At 36.4% G+C, this 16,898-nt stretch overlaps 4 protein-coding genes across 4 annotated transcripts; 1 reads left to right on the forward strand and 3 right to left on the reverse strand.

The window, feature by feature from the left end:
- Positions 2,233 to 5,009, forward strand: LOC107611680. Its single transcript, XM_021108356.1, has 3 exons — positions 2,233 to 3,352; positions 3,829 to 4,821; positions 4,921 to 5,009. Exons 1-3 carry the CDS (start codon positions 2,761 to 2,763, stop codon positions 5,007 to 5,009), a joined length of 1,674 nt encoding a protein of 557 aa, XP_020964015.1. The 5' UTR covers positions 2,233 to 2,760.
- Positions 5,944 to 7,332, reverse strand: LOC107611681. The gene is made up of 2 exons (XM_021110032.1): positions 6,492 to 7,332; positions 5,944 to 6,328 (listed from the first exon to the last, which is right to left on the reverse strand). The coding sequence occupies exons 1-2, from the start codon at positions 7,195 to 7,197 to the stop codon at positions 6,171 to 6,173; spliced, it is 864 nt and encodes a 287-aa protein (XP_020965691.1). The 5' UTR covers positions 7,198 to 7,332; the 3' UTR covers positions 5,944 to 6,170.
- LOC110262406 (serine/threonine-protein phosphatase 7 long form homolog) lies at positions 7,331 to 9,311 on the reverse strand. Its single transcript, XM_021108357.1, has 4 exons — positions 8,922 to 9,311; positions 7,663 to 8,378; positions 7,498 to 7,588; positions 7,331 to 7,399 (listed from the first exon to the last, which is right to left on the reverse strand). The coding sequence occupies exons 1-4, from the start codon at positions 8,997 to 8,999 to the stop codon at positions 7,331 to 7,333; spliced, it is 954 nt and encodes a 317-aa protein (XP_020964016.1). The 5' UTR covers positions 9,000 to 9,311.
- Positions 10,095 to 10,700, reverse strand: LOC107611682 (F-box/kelch-repeat protein At3g23880-like). The gene has a single exon (XM_016313584.1). The coding sequence runs from the start codon at positions 10,698 to 10,700 to the stop codon at positions 10,095 to 10,097; it is 606 nt and encodes a 201-aa protein (XP_016169070.1).

Below are 16,898 nucleotides of genomic sequence, written 5' to 3' on the forward strand. Positions count from 1 at the left end.
TGTGAACGGTGGTGTTGAGAGAGGGAGAGGGGAGTGTGAGTTGAGGAAGGGGGAGTGGTGGAGATTATTATTGCTATTGATATTAAGGCTATTGTTACTGTGAGTGATGGGATTGAGGGAGGGAGGGGTAGTGTGCGTTGGAGAGGAAGAGTGGTGGAGGTTGTTGTTGTTGTTGATGTTAAAGTTGTTGTTGTGAATGGTGGTGTTGAGGGAGAAAGGTAAAGTGTACGTTGGGCAGGGGGTTGTGATACGGCGGAGACTACGATGGGGGAGAGGGAAGGAGAGGGAGTGTGCGTTGGGGAGGGAACTTTGGGGGTGGTTTGCCAAGTCACCAAAATACGGTGGCCATATCAGCATTGTGCTTGCCGGAAACTTGCTTCGGCGAACTCAGGAGCACGCTTGTCAAATTTTAAAATCTTTTAAGGGCTATTTTGTCAATAATAATAATGAGGTACCAAAATGTCAGCGTTTGAATCTTTCGGGTACTGATTTGGTCATTATCTTAAAAAGAAAATACATCCAAACTAAAGTACTAACTTAAGATAATAGTGCTAACAAGATTACAATTATTTCATGTGGAAGCAAAACAAGCTTAACTTCCTAACCCAAATTGTAAACACATCCACATATTTTTCAAAAGAAAATCCCAGATACTACTACTAGCAACAACAAAACTAATAATAACAAAAAGTAATAAAAGGCTGACTTGCAAGGCATGATAGGAATGGACATGATGAGTGAAAATGCCCTGGAAGAGAACATTTTGAGTCTGAGCTTCTACCAGTAGCACCTCCTTTGCAACCAAAATGATGGCGCATACCAGGTACCCTTGGACTCTGAAATACTTATAATTCCGAAAACAATGAAACCAATGGCAAAAATGCTTATAATTAATACTAATTAAAAAATAATATTTTACCTTGTCCTTGGGGTGCTTGTAGAAGACATCCCAATACCTCTTGGCTTTTCTTTTATACTTCTTTGCAACATGTATCAGCAATTTAAAATTATAAAACCGGTCATAACCATAATAAACAAATTCTATTTGCTTTCCTTCAATACAAAGATAGCACTAATATATATCATATATAATTAATAAGCTGATGTGGCTAGTCAATAAATACAAGAACAGATCATGATCGGCATTCACCTCTAATTAATGAGTATTGTTACCTTGGCATGTTTAGGCTTACCATCAATAACAGCCTCTGTATAATGCTTCAAAACCTCATGAGACTTTTGCAACTTGAAGATTCCATTTCTTACCCGCCATTGTTTCCTATGAATGAATAATCATTAATTATTTTTGACACAAAGACCTTTCTCTAAACAGCCTTGCCATAAATTTTATACACATTACTTATACTGAGTTTAAAAAGAATGGGGGTAGGGGTAATCAATATATTATACATTTATACTCGGGAAGAAATTGGAAAGATAAAAAATGCTAATTACATCAACAACAAATATTCCTTCAAATTTTTTAATTCAGCTTTCCAGTCTCAAACCAACTATATAAACAGTTTTATTTATTATTATAAAAAATATCAAACAAGTATAGAAACTAAAGAGTAAAGACAACTAATAAGCGGACTTAATGAATGTTGGCCAGACATAAATGGAAAATAATAGACAAGTTTAAAAGGATGAAGACATAATACTTCACTCTATTTCTTTCTTTTATTCCAACAACAATCTTGAATACAATCAATGATAAACAATTTATTAACATAATGGGGTATTTTTATTTTATAGCCTAAGAATCTTGAATGCATGAGCAAAACCTTACCAACTATCTATCGATGATTTTTACCAACTTGACCCAAGAGTTAGGAGAACCAGCCAAAGCCAAGTCCCTAGAAGGTCTCATCACCTGAATATTGAGCTGAATGTCATTGGGTAAATTGAATAAGACAGGACACATGACAATTCGGTTTAGCTTCTTTAATTGCATTTCATAAGTTTCCTTATAAATTGATTGAAGCAATATTGCAGAAACACTATGTAGATACAATAGCATATTCATATCGGTAGCCGAAATTAATATGATAATAGTAGTATTTCAATTAATAAAATTTTAATGGTGCAGTGATTTAGTCATGGAGAAATTTTAGATAGAAAAAGCCAGCACTTTTATTAAAATCTAGCCAGCATTTAACCAACAGAAAAAGAATGTATAATCTCACAGCTCAATTTTTTGGAAATGGGGGGCATGTGTGTGCTTTGCTCCGATATGGTTTAGGGGTGAAACAGACATATTTGTGGGACAGCTTTTTTGTCAGTGTGGGCAGAAGGAAATTGGACCCTGCGTTTTCTTTGAATTTTAAATTTTTAGTAACAAATCGAAGGGTCCGATTTGTTTGGGTGAGAGATAAAAATTCGTATGCATGAAATCGGACCCAACGATATCACAAGGAAGAATTTTGCATGCATATCGCAGGGTCCGAGTTCGCTGATGAGGGTATGAGTTTGGCAACAATGAACTCGGACCCTCCGTTTTTTGTGAGAGCTTGAGGGAACTCGGATGGTCCAAGTTCGTGGACCAAGTTTTTTTTTTATTTTATTGTTTAACCTAGTCGAAGGGTCCGATTTCAGTAAAGATGATGATATAAAAGTGTGAGGTGAACTGGTGGGAGCTTTGTGCCGTCTTCCTCCTTCGAGCAGCTTCTTCTTTCTTCTTTCTTCTTTCTGGTTCAGTTTTAACTTTGGAAGTCTAGTAGTTAGAATTAATGTTGTCTTTTTTGTGGTGAGTGAGGAAAAATGAGTGATAGAGTATTACTTAAAATATACTATTTTGGTCAGATTTTGTTACAAACGACTGAAGGAGTTAAATTTATTTGTGAAAATCTGCTAGATATTGTCATTTCTTTTATTATCTCATTTGAAGAGCTGAAAGGTGTAATATGTGAAAAGATTGATTCTGAGAGGGCAAGAAAGATATCGTGTATACTATACAGATATCCCATTCCGGTGTTTGGCGGATTCGTCCAGTATCAAACCAAATATGTGACGGACGAAGCGAGCATGCAGGAGATGTTTTCAATGTATATTGATGAAAACCGGTCTCAGATCTCGTTCATCGAGTTGTATGTTGAGTTTGAACAATCTGAGGCTGACCGCAATATTCTATGGGAAGATTATAATAGTGATAGTGAAGAAGAGTTCGAAAGCAACTATGAATTTGTTGCTCCAAATGGAGATGAAGATCAAGGTGACGGAACCATGGCCCCAGATGTGACAGAAGTGGCAAATGCACTCGCGAACGAAGTTCCGTTTAAGGAGCCATCCTTCATGCGAGTTTTAGACCTGGAAGCCATGCATGTTCCAGAATTTCCAGAATATATGACTGCAGGTACGTAAACGTGGTGTTAGTCCTATTTTAGTTAGACATTGATTGAGTTATGAGGAAGCAAGGTTAGCTCTATTTGATATTTTTTTTTTTACTTTTATATGCTAGAGGTATTAAATTGAAAATAATAATTAAATTGTCCATAGTATGGTTATTACCGATTGCATGACTTTGTAATAATATTGTGCACTGGTTCTATCCTTGTTACGGTTCAAACAAACTGGTCCGGTTTATTGGTTTGCCGGTCGAACCAGCTTGATCGGTCCGGTTCGTTTTTGTATGCCGGTCGAACCGGCAAATCCGGTATGGTTTTTAAATATGCTGCTGCTGTTATTTAATTGTCTGGAGTGACATCATAACATGTTGTTAGGTTTGGAGTTATAGCGTACTGGATTCAGTTAAATTTGATTAACCTTTACAATCGTTTTTGAAATATGTACGTGTTAATGAAATTTTTGTTGTGCTTGTTGTCCCAGCAGAAATTCCTATTGTGGAAGACGGTGAATTTCACGTAGGTATGGAGTTCAGTTCAAGAGAAGCTGTTATTAAGGCGGTAAAGGACTATAGCATACGACGAAGCGAAGACTACAGGTTGTTTGAGTCTGAGCCGTTGATATTTTATGCCAAGTGTACACAGTATGGGTTAGGGTGTGATTGGCTTATTAGGGTTAGCTTGATCAGCAGGAGGTACTGTTGGGTTATAAGGAGGTATAATGGTAGTCACACATGTACAAGAGCCACCATTTCACAGGATCATTCGAAGCTGGATTCTATCACAATTGCAGAAGCAATAAAGCCACTAGTTGAGGCTGACCCATCCTTAAAGGTAAAATCGGTTATAGCAGAAGTCCAATCGAAGTTCAACTACACCGTCAGTTACCGGAAAGCATGGTTGGCTAAGCAAAAGGCAGTTGAAAAAATATTTGGTGGTTGGGAGGCATCTTATGAAGCGTTGCCAATATGGTTTGAGGCCATGTGTCATAAGGAGCCATCAGCTGTTGTCCATTTTGAGACTATGCCTGCATACCAAGGCGATGAGTTGGTGGGGGATATTCGGGTCATGCATTGTGTATTTTGGAGTTATTACCCTTGTATTAGGTCATTCAGACATTGTAAGCCAATTGTCCAAGTAGATGGGACTCACTTATACGGAAAGTATAAGGGTTGTTTGCTTGTGGCAGTTTCACAAGATGGCAACAACAATATCGTCCCAATTGCATTTGCTATTGTGGAGGGAGAGACCTCTGATGCATGGCATTTTTTCCTTAGTAACCTGCGTCAACATGTTGTAACTCGTGATGGTGTGGGTCTAATATCCGACAGGCACGAATCCATAAATGCAGCTGTGGAACGCAGTAACGGAGCGTGGTCACCTCTAAGAGCTTTTCATATGTTTTGCACCCGGCATATAGAGTCAAACTTTTTGAGAAAGTTCAAGGTACCGTACCTCCAAAAATTGGTCGTCAACATCGGTAACCATTTATGAAATTTAAGCAATTTATCAATATATTTTCCTTACGTAAATCCATTGACCTCCATTCCTTTGCTTTGCATATGTTGTTATCTACCAGGATATTCTAGGACGGTGCGGGAGTATGAGGTGCGTTACCAGAGGTTAAGGGAACGTAGGGGCGGGGTGGGTACCCGCGGGTTCGGGTAGTGTTGCCACCCCTACTCGCGAGCAGTACGCATTGGCCTTTGATGGTGGGTACCGATGGGGGCACATGACAACGAATCTTGTGGAGTGCATCAATTCGGTATTGAAGGGTACACGCAATCTCCCCATTACTGCTCTTGTCAAGGCAACATTCTATAGGTTAAATGAGTTATTCACCCGAAAAAGAGCGGAGGCGGAAGCAAGGATCAATGCTGGCCATGTATTTTCTGATATCGTGACCTTGAAGTTGCATGCAAACCAACTTGCATCAGGAAATATTCAGGTTAGTTGCTTTGACCGCCAGAATGAGGTCTTTGAGGTTCGTGAGATGCCAAGCGGACTGGAGTTTGCAGTCGATCTACGTGGCCTACGACGTGACTGTGGTGAGTTCCAGGTGGACAGGATCCCCTGCAGGCATGTATTCGCATGTTGTGCCAATCAGCGACTGGATTGGCAACTGTACGTGCATGATGTCTATAAGATGGACCAAGTACGGCGGGTGTACCGAGCAAGGTTTAGGCCACTAGGTAATCCGGCTACATGGCCTGCTTACAACGGACCTCGGTTCATACCGAATCCGTACCTGAGACGGGTAACGAAAGGTCGCCCAAGGATGACGCGCTTTCTGAATGAGATGGACACGCGGATGTTACGTCGTCCTAGGCGATGTACTCTATGCGGGGCTGAAGGACATAGTCGTAGCAGATGCCGTCAGACAGCTGGTACAAACACCAACAGAGGTGCCCCATAGGTTCACAGACTTAAGATGAGATTGTATAATATAACCTGAATGAGCAAATATATGTAACATGACCTACTATTTGTAACCTTATAATTTATGACAATCTAGTATTATCACATATCTGTAGCCTTATATAATTTGATGGTTAATACATCACTACATCAAAATCTGTATGAGCATATTAAGATTTTATGAAACATTGTTACATACTCCAGATGATTAAAACATTAATAATATCACTACAACATATTCACAATAAAAATACAATATAATATGACCATTAGTGCTATTTATTATTACATAATGTCCAACACAAAGAAATTACTCTAAACATTACAAAGTCCACTAAAAACTACATTAAGTCATTAGTACATACTTTCCAACATATACAAAATACCAAAAAAAAAAAATAAAATAAACAACTACTTTCTCATTCCCCACTTTACATCCTTCACAAAGTTCTTGCATTTCTTGGCCGCTTTTTTAAATACAGAAGGAGTGAAACGATTAGCGCTCCGACGTGGGGGATCAATCTGTAGATTGTAACCTTTGATGTTGTCATTCGGACTGAGTGCCTGACCTGTATACAATAAAGGAATAAACAACTAGCTGCAGCATATTACATATTCATAACCAACATATACACAACAAATCAAGAAGAAAAATACAAAAAGAGAGGCCAATTTTGCTAACAATATAAATTCAAATATGGAAAACATAAAGTAAAATATTTAACATATTACCATCGTTACGAGATTCTTCATCCTCATCAAACTCTTCAATATCTTCCTCCTCATCGGTTTCTCGTTCGAGTGTGTTAGTGTCTTCCTCAATAAGTCCCATGTTAACACGGCTAGGATTTTGACTATTAAGGACACCCCGTCCACCATCACTCCTACTAGAGTCAACATATACGAACTCTCCAGAAGCAACGGATGAGGTATGGCCTGGATACCTGGCATCCAATGAATACCTGCCTGGCATGAAATCAGGTTGATGGCCATACTGTGACTGTGCTGCATCTGCAGCCATGAACCCAAGCAACTGACTAAAAGAACCTCCTTCACCTGGATCAAACTGTGACATACCCCAATATTGTTGCTGCGTTGGAAATGATGGGGTGAACTGTGTCTGAGGTAGATACTGGGTTGAGGGCTGAGGTTGTTCTTGTTGAGGCGGATTTGGAAGTGATATTTGTGGCTCCTGATCTTCATTGTCCTCATCCATATCCTGACTACCCTCATCTGAATCCTGATTACCCCCTTCCATATCATCATTACCCGCATCCATGTCCTGGTTACCTTCATCATTCTCCTCACCCACAACATTCGACAAGGATAAGCGGTTTCTATATTTTGTACGGTACCAGTTCATGTAACTATCCAAAGGATGCTGTGAAGGCATGGGAAGCTCATCAAGAATGTAGTGATACCTGTTTGTCCAATGCATCACCCATTTTGAATGACTCGGTGCCGTGGCCCAGTTAAGATTCTTAGGACCAGTCAGAACCTCTCCATGCGCCTTAGCCAAATTCTGCTCTGGATTAGGTATGTCCTGAATGAAACCGAACTGTCGCCTGACCCTATCGGTAGATTTCTGGAGGAATTATGTTCGGATCCACACGATCCACAGCATAAGCAACCCAGACAAACTGGAAAAATTCGGGATACTCATCATTACAATCCACAATTCAAATAAAAATTAAAATGCATTATGCTTTGGTAGAAAACTTGTTAAAATAAAACACACCTGTCCTTCCTGAAGTTCATCAAAGGCCTTCCTAAAGTGATTTAGCTTCAAATATCTAAATCGTCGGTCAGTACGCTCCCAGTTACGCCACCTAATATGATGTTCTCAATTAGCTCAACTGAAGCTTAAATATCAAGAAATGGGTACATTGTAACATAATATTACCTGTTTGCTAGTGGAAAACTGCGGGGTTCTCTAGGAACCGGCGATAGATATGGCAGTCGGATCCAAGCCCATCCGAGCAGAAGTGTTAGTGGACCATCTATTTCCTTACAGTTATAACGAGATGCCCTGCATAACGCCCTGTAAAGGTGTGCTAGGCATGCTGAGCCCCAACTATACTGTCCAATATTGACAAAGTCACGTAACAAGGGTAGAAATTTCCAATGAACACCTGCTCCTGACTTATCCCCAAGCAGGATCGTTCCGATCAGCAACATAATGTGGCACCTAACATACCTCTGTATATTTATTTCATCAGTCAATTCTATATTCTCTTTTAGATTCCTCAGCCACGTCAGTTTTATGCAGCTAGATCTACAGTCCTCCCTTCGCGGTGCAACGCCAAACTGAAGCAAACACTCCGCTTCCAAGGCTTCAAAACTACTCATAGTCATCCCTGTTACTGGAAGACCATCTGTGGGAAGACCAAGAATTAAAGCTACATCTTCAAGTGTCACAGCACATTCACCAATGGGAAGGTGGAACGTATGTGTGTCTGGGTGCCAACGTTCGATTAGAGCATTTACCAATGCTTTCTGACACTGCACTATCCCAATCTGAGACACATGATAGAACCCGGTAATTCGCAAATGATCCTCCACCCTATCGTTGTACCGATCCGGAGGAAGTGGATGGTTACATGTCAACATTCTTGATTTCTACAAAAAAAACATAACAACTTACCAGTTAGATAATTAACAATTACTAACTTACCATCATCAATCAATTTATTGAATCCTTATACAACTAATTCTTCTAACTTCTAAAATTATTTAATTAATCCTAAAAATTATTCATAACTGCAAATGAAACTCATTACAAACACATATATTCCTAATTGATATTCTCAACAATATTACAACATCTACAATAAAATCTAATGTTAATTACTCTTTTGTTAAACATTTTTTCCTCTGTGTAAAAAAATAGTAACAATGAGTATATGCCATCATTCATACTCTAATAACGGTAATAATTAGCTTCCTAATAATAATTACTATAATTAAAAATATTTCAATTTTCTCAATAAAATAATTATAACATGGATTAATTAAAATAACGCTACTAATCATTCAGCATTACAACTTTATTGTACTAACAATAAAATTAACATTTAACCAAAATCAATAACAGTTATATTTAATAAATATAAATATAATGAAAATTATAAAATTTAAAAAAATTTAAAAAAAAATACTTACATAATCAGGATCACTGAGATAATGAATAATATGAAGCTCAGATCGATCAACATCTTTGATTTTGTATTTTTTTGACATTGTTGATGCTCCTCCACCATGCAAAACCCAGAGAAAGGAAGAAGAAGGAGACTGTGAGAGTGAAAGGTGAGTGAGTGTGTCTTCGGATGGTGAGAGAGTGGCTTCTTTGTGTGTTTTCTAGGGGCACCGTTTGTGGATCAGCGGGGATGCGACGCGTGTTCCTTCTTTCACGCAATTCGGACCGTGCGATTGGGTAATGCGGAAATCGGACGGTGCGTTATCCTTGCCAACTCGGAGGGTCCGAGTTCCACTCCAAGTAGATACAAACACAAAGAAATCGGACCGTGGGTTTTGCTTGCTGAACTCGGAGGGTCCGAGTTCCTACTACCATGAACCCACATTTTTGTTAGACACCTCCCACCCCCATATCATTCACATACACCAGCATGGGTCCAATATCAATATTAAAAAGCGATAATCTCACACCATTAAAAATATTAATGCTGACTAATTAATAGCTATAAATAACAAAATATGCTAGCCTCCTAACACTACTGATATACTTCTAGAGATGGTATCAGTTGAGAGAGCAAGCTGGACCATATATCGTTCTACTGCTTTGCTATTATGGTCTTAGCAACAAATATTTTTGACATTAAATAAATTACTTTAACGATCACCGCAAGTAGTACAGTGAAGATACTTTGAATTTGTTATGGAAAATCACCAAGGTGCCGCTTTATACTAATTTTAACCTATGGTAAGATATGCATGCCTAATCCATATTTAAGGAACTATTCTTTTTTCACTTAATTTACAAAATGAAGCAAGTAAATTATGGTCATTTCTACATATCCATCCCTGGCCGTGCCCTTCTCCACGAAACAGTAGTATTGATGCAAAATTACTATGACCAATGATTTGCAAGGAAGAATAATGATACCAAGAATATTAAAAGAATTATTTGACTAGAATGGGAAGATCAAACAATTATCATAAAGCAGTAAATTCTATTTGAAACATAAACACAGTACACAGATAAATAATTTTGATAACATCAATAACAAAGTTGGTAATTCGGGAATGGCTTCACCAAGAGACAATAGGCTTGGTTTGAGGTTTGAAGAAGCGAAGCAGCATTTTGGATGAGTTGCTTTAAAGACCATTTGGTGAAACTAAGCTTTCATGGTAGATATAAGCCATCCTAGAACGTACACTTTGATAAAGATAATGATTCTTTATACCGTCAATCACAGGAAAATCTACGCTGCCAGCATTCAAGTTACACAAAACTATTTTGAAAGATGAAGAAATGGCTAAAAGCACATTAGTTTCCGAGATATAGAGAGGTACAAGGCCGTGGAAGGAAATCATTGCCAATTTAGTCCAAGATTGAGCATCTCCATATTCTTTCATCTGCCACACAATCGAGTGTTGTGTTCTTGAATACCCATAACAAACAGAAAGGCAGTTTCTCAAAACACATAACTTTTTGCATTGATAATCACTTGAATCCGTATCAGGCAGGGTAAAATGAGCATAAGTCTCTTTACCCAAGTCAAAATAAAGAATCACATGATGGTTAACAATCCAATTAATAGTGCATGCTCTGCTACTACCGAAAAATACCCCATTCTCTGGCATATAAAAGTGGTTAGTTGGGATACCAAAGAGGCCAAATGGGCTATCATCAATTCTTCTCCACGACGAAGTTGATCCAAATGTATAAATTCTGGTACTAAATTCCAAACCAGATGACATTTCCTTACATATAATTCCAAAAAGCTTGTAGCTGTCACTGAGATGATGTAACCAAAGCCACAAAGGCTGGCTTGACCGCTGATTTGCGGCGATTGGAATGTGAATCCGGTACAGGGGTTCCACAAGATGCCATGCGTATTCTCGTTGCCATGATCATCAAAAAAGCATAACAATCCATGGCAGGAACCAACGATTCTGTAGTTGTCTTGTGCCCTGAAGTAATCGACTTTAGTAGCTTCAGAGGGGTTGTCCATTACTGACTGTACGGAGACAACTCCAGTAACTTCGTATCTAATTCTAACACCACTGAAGGGCCAACTGTTGTAACAAAAAAATCGTGGCGGAGTCAGGCTTGGATCGCGTAAGCATGAACGACGAAGGTGGTTGCGGGTGAAGTCAGGGGAGGAAATTAGGTTTCTCCATGATCTGCACACACTCCTTAGGCTGCCAGCGGCAGCGTCCTGGCGGTGGCCGTGTGACGACGGAGCAGTACCAGCCCTCTCGACGCATTCCTTTCCGCGTCATTCATACTTACGATTAGTAACGTCATCGCTAGCTGCTGTTTCAGTTTGAATTTGAGTTTGAGTTTGTGTTGCCAATTTGCCATCATGTATTCTACTTAAGAATTTATACGTAGGTTTTCCTTACGTAATATCCCAAATTTTTTTAAAACATTTTACATTTACTCTTTAATTTTATTAAAATACTTAAACTATATCTTATCTTTTTTTTTAAACCCTAACCCTAATTTCGCTAACACTTACCTCACCATTCATTCTCCTACACACTCTGAATAATGAAACAAAAAGAAAACACAGAAGAGAGAATGAATGAGAGGGAGAAAACAGAAGAAGGGGGAGAAAGGAGAGGACGACGTCGGCTATGAGAGCAAGGAAGAAAGCGAACAAGACGCGATGAACAGAGGAGAGAAAACGAGGCGACGATGAAAGCGTTTATCACAGTCGAAGGAGATGTCGTCGTTTCTGCCTAAAGCTGTCGCTGCTGCCATGAATAAAGAGCCGAATGAGAGAGCAGGAGCTCGTAGAGAGAGAAACGCGACAGGGGAGGAGCCGTTCTTATGCTATTGCTGTTTCCATCGCTGTTGAGGCCGCCATTGTCTCTATTGGGGTCGCCATCGTTGCTGAATGAAGAGGCAGAAATTGAGCTGGACAGAGAAGGGAGGAAGAGAGAGAGTCGCGATGAAGGAGCCATTCATCATCATCGCGGCTGCTGTTGCCATCAATGGAGCTTGCCATCGGGGGCATCATGGTCGTCGCTGCTGATGAACTATCTCAGTTGGTCTTGCTCAACCCTACACTCGCTTCATTCTCATCTCTAAGGGGTTCAATCTCTTCAATCCGTTGGGACCAAATTATGAGTAGACTTTACATTTATAATTGTTTGGCTTTGCGTTTATAATTATTTCGATATACCGTGCTTTAAACTTATAATTATACTTATAAGATTATTATCAAAAGATTTTAAATTAACTTAAATATTTGATTTGTCAAAGCTAAATGTTTATCCTTGTTAAGCTCATTTTAATATGCACATGAGACTATATATTTTTATGAGACTATATGTATTCTTGATGAAGCTTGATATATTTGATTTTACTCGAATATGTATTTTTGAAGCATTGAAGTATTGGTTGGTATTTATTTTAAAATTGTGAAATATGTTTAAAATGTCTTCAGATTGGAAAATATGATTGAAAAGGGATTTGAATGAGAAGTATGAGTTGATTTGATTTGATACCTCATATGTTTGAAATACCAAAAATTTGTTATATTTGAAATTATATATTTCGAATTGGTTTGGAAGACTGGTATTAGAAAATCGTAGTTAACGGCAATTATGACGTTAACTTATATGCATCTAACTCAGACTCCAGCTAGCACAGGGGTGTTGCTAGCCTAACGTGTAGGTCACACATTAGATCTGTTATTCTGTTAGGACACACAAGAGGAAAGGGCTACCCATAGAGGTGGAGCCGCGCAAGTGTGGACTTTTGATTTGATTTCTATATGAGAACTCCCTATTGATTCACTTATTCTTATCAATTACTATTTTCTATTTAAAAATTACTTTAATATTAATAATGTTTATATGGTCTCATGTGGATTATAAATGTATTTCCTAATCACTGAGTTGCAAAACTCATTCTGTTTTTCTAAAATATTTTTTAGGAATAAATACTTGAATATGTGAGCCCTTTTATTCAAGAATTATGATCTGCAATGGGTATCTGTTCTTTGTTGAGTTCCTAGACGTTGTATGCTCCATATGTCAACTATTCTTTAATTATTTTAATTTTTATTAAAAATGTATATATAACTATTTATTTTAGAACTTGTAAATTATTCAAAATCTTTGTAACTTTTTTATTTAATTTATATTTGAGTCTGATAGGCTTGCTAGGGGACTATTTCCCTGAGCGCCAGTCATGGCTCGTTTGGGGCCGTGACAAAATGGTATCAGAGCCTAGTTTAATTTGTGTAATATGGAGTAAGTGTCCTATGGTAGGATCGCAATTGTATAAATAGAAGCGCATCTATTTCTACAAATTGTGGCACTATCAGAGACCTATAGGAATGCTATCCTTATGCTCTGTGTCATTGTTGTCTTTTGATTATTGCGATCATGCGTCCTCTACCGCTTTAACCTCCTTTATTTTTGTGTTGTTCTCTATGGTTCCCGATTTCAAGATTTCATCCACGATCTAGAAAATTCGATATGTTTTTTTATGTGAATTACAATCTGATTTCTTTTATATAACTGTATTCGGATTTGTGGATTGTGGATTTGCTTAACTGCTGATTGAGATGCTTTCTTTTAGATTTTGTTAAAACAAGTTTGTTCTTCTTATGCTGATGATTTTTTAAGCTAACATAATTTTGAACCACTCGTGATTTTTTTTTCAAATCAATCATTTTGAAAACTGCTATTCAATTGCTCGAGGGGAAGAACTATGCGATGAACATATAAATGAAGTGTTATTGTTGTTTGTCAAATTGGTGATTTTTTTCCTGCTTGAGTATAGTGAACTATTTGGGTGATTAGTTAGATGGATCGAAGGTCTTTCTGATCTAGAAGTTTGTTTGAATTTTTCTAATTTGATGGTCTAGTTCTATTATGGTATTGTGTTGTTGGACATGGCTTTCTTGTCGCGGAATTGTTGTGATTATGTTGTTCTATGATTTTTCTATTGTTGCTGAATTTTGATGATTTCTGTGGAATGTGATGGTTGTGAAAGAAATTAGTTGTTTCAAGAGATTTCTAAGAGATATATGATACTTGAAGAAAGAGGTGAGAGCTAACTTTGGAGAGACTTAAATTAAAGAGTAAGGAGAAAAATTGTTTAATTTTTGAATGCTTACAATATAATATTTTATTGGTTCACACAACTTTTCATCTATTCAACGAGATCCCTTCCATTCTATTTAGATGGAAGTAAAGCTCAGCAGGCTTTATATTTTACTACTTTAATACTTTTTCATGTTATCATTAGTTAGATTAAGAAAATTTTTTTTCTTGGTCATGCAAGAATGACTTTGTATTTTCAAGTGAATTTTTATAATCAAGTTTATTATTTTGAAATTGAAAGTCAAAATAATTTAGTTGGTCTGACTTTAGAAGTGCATACCATAGCTGATGTGTTTGTGTCTTTTAATAATTCTGTGCTATGCTTTGATTTCATTGTTGCAACATTAGATTACATTTAGACGCGAATGCCTTACTAAAGGACAGCTCAAACAACCTATTTTATGTGTATTATCATAACAAAAACTTCATTTATATATGAATGAGGGTGTGTTAGAACCAGCTCTTATAATTTTATTTGTTTTGGTGATGTTTGTCTTTTATTTTTCTATTAGTTGATTTTTGATATATAACTGTAACTGTGATAACAGTAATACTATTTTGTTGTTTGAATATGATTTTTAAATTAGATATTTGCTTGAGTGGTATCTCAGTTTATTCAATTCATTGTGAAGGAACTTGGTTTACTCTCAAACGGGTACTGCATGTGAAGGTGAAATATAAATTGTGAACGTTTATTTTCTGTTGAGGATTGGAGGATAAATTTTATTTTTGGCTAAGATCTGAAACTTGAAAATTTTCTTAACCCTTACTTTTTAAAAAATTTTCTTATTCTCAATTATTATTCTTAATTTCAGAGATTTGGGGAAATCGATTTTCTGAATTTGTGAGATTAAGATTGTAGGTCTTAGATATTGGAAAGAATTGCTGACGATTTCCGATGAAAAATATTGGATATATAATTCCATAAAGTTGAACAATTTCTTTATATGAATTTTTTCCCTTATTATATTCATGGATTATTATAAAATAGGCATAAAAAAATAATTACTTTTCTAATTTTAGGACAGCTTTGATACTTGTTTGCAATGTATGAAGATTGGAGATGTCTAAACTCTAAATAAATCGATAGGTTCATTTTGAGTCATTGGGTTTGAGCTTGAGTTGTTTTATCATAACTTGTTAACCGGAGAAATGATGGGTATGGATTGATCATATCTTGATTTTAGAGATGTAAAATTTATCAACATTTTCTTTTCTTTTGATGAGTTTTCTATTTTTAGTTGGTTCATTTATTTCAGATTTTTCATATGTTGTCTTTACTCGTTCTAAATATTTTATTTATTATTATATTTTGATTGATTGTATTTGAATATTTTATTTTGTTATTGTTGTTGATGTTTAGAAGTAGAAATCTCCAGGTGATACAATTTTTTTATATATACTAGCTTCTAATTTTGGATGCAATTCTATGTTCTTTTTCTAATTTACTCTCTCAATTATTTGCAATACTCTCATCATTTTGGCCTTTTTAGAGTCTTGATGATGATGTTGATGAGGAATATGGTGAAGTTTTTTTTTTCTTTCGGTGACTTAAATATTTACTTATGCCCTAAAGCCTCTTATACTATGATGATATTGTTCTGCTGGACTTTGTTTTGTTTTGTTTGCTTTATAGTTTTGTTGTAAAAAAAATCTATATTCTATCTAGCGGCGTCACATCTTGTGGTATGATTATTGAGCATGGTACATACAGAGGGCTAGAAAGTATAACTTGCGAGAAATAGTTCTTCTAAACTCCTTCGTTTCTTTTATTTAAGTAATGGTAATCGTTAAGTTTGGGAATGTTAGGTGTTCTTCTTGGAATAGTTTTTGTTGAAGTATGCGCTATAATCGTGCCGCGTGATTTGATGTATCATTCATTCTTCTATATTTCATATCGGGAGTTTCTTGTTTCAATTCTTGTTGAAATAAAATTTGATTATTTTGTTTCATGTCCTACATCTTATGCATATTGATGATCAGATTTCTGCCAGTAAATAAATTTATAGAATTAATCGTGTTGTAAGTATAGTTTCTAAACCAACAGAGAATCCTCTTGTACAAAAGTTTGGTTGTCACAAGTAACAAAACCCAATAAAATTTATAACCGAAGTATTTAAACCTCGGGTCGTCTCTCAAGGAATTGCAGGGAGGTGTATTTATTATTGGTTATGGAAAACAGTGTTTTTGGGTTTTAAAAGGTTTGAACAAGGAAAATAAATTGCAGAAATTAATAAATTAATAACTAATAAAACTCTTGGCAAGGTATGAAAACTAGAAGTCCTATCCTAGTTATCCTTATCAATGGTGATGAGAATTATATTTTTTTTGTTTGCTCCCACTAAGTCAACTTCTAACTATGAAGGTAAGTCAAGTGGATAAATCAATTTAACACCTAAATTCCTAGTCAACTCCTAAGGAAAGACTAGAGTTACAGGAATTTAAATCAATTAGCAAAGATAACAATTATCAATCACGATAAGTTTGACAATTCAAGAGTCACCAATTAATCAACCAAAGCCAAAAGGAAAAAATCTAAATTATTTATATAAATAAAGGAAAGCAATCATAATTCTGAAATACCTCAAATTGCATTAATAAAAGAAAATCAATCCAAACATAAAGAGTTTATAAACTAAATTGAGAAAATAAATAAAAAAGGAATATTAAACCTGGGAATTGAGAAGAAGAAATCCTAATTCCTTTAAGAGGAATCCTAATTCTAAATCCTAAGAGAGAGGAGAGAACCTCTCTCTCTAAAAACTACATATAGATTATGAAAAGTGAATAATGGAAGATCTCCCTGAATGGATGCATTCCCCCACTTTATAG

This window comes from Arachis ipaensis, chromosome B08 (genome assembly GCF_000816755.2).
Source record: "Arachis ipaensis cultivar K30076 chromosome B08, Araip1.1, whole genome shotgun sequence".
Classification (NCBI taxonomy): Eukaryota; Viridiplantae; Streptophyta; class Magnoliopsida; order Fabales; family Fabaceae; genus Arachis; species Arachis ipaensis.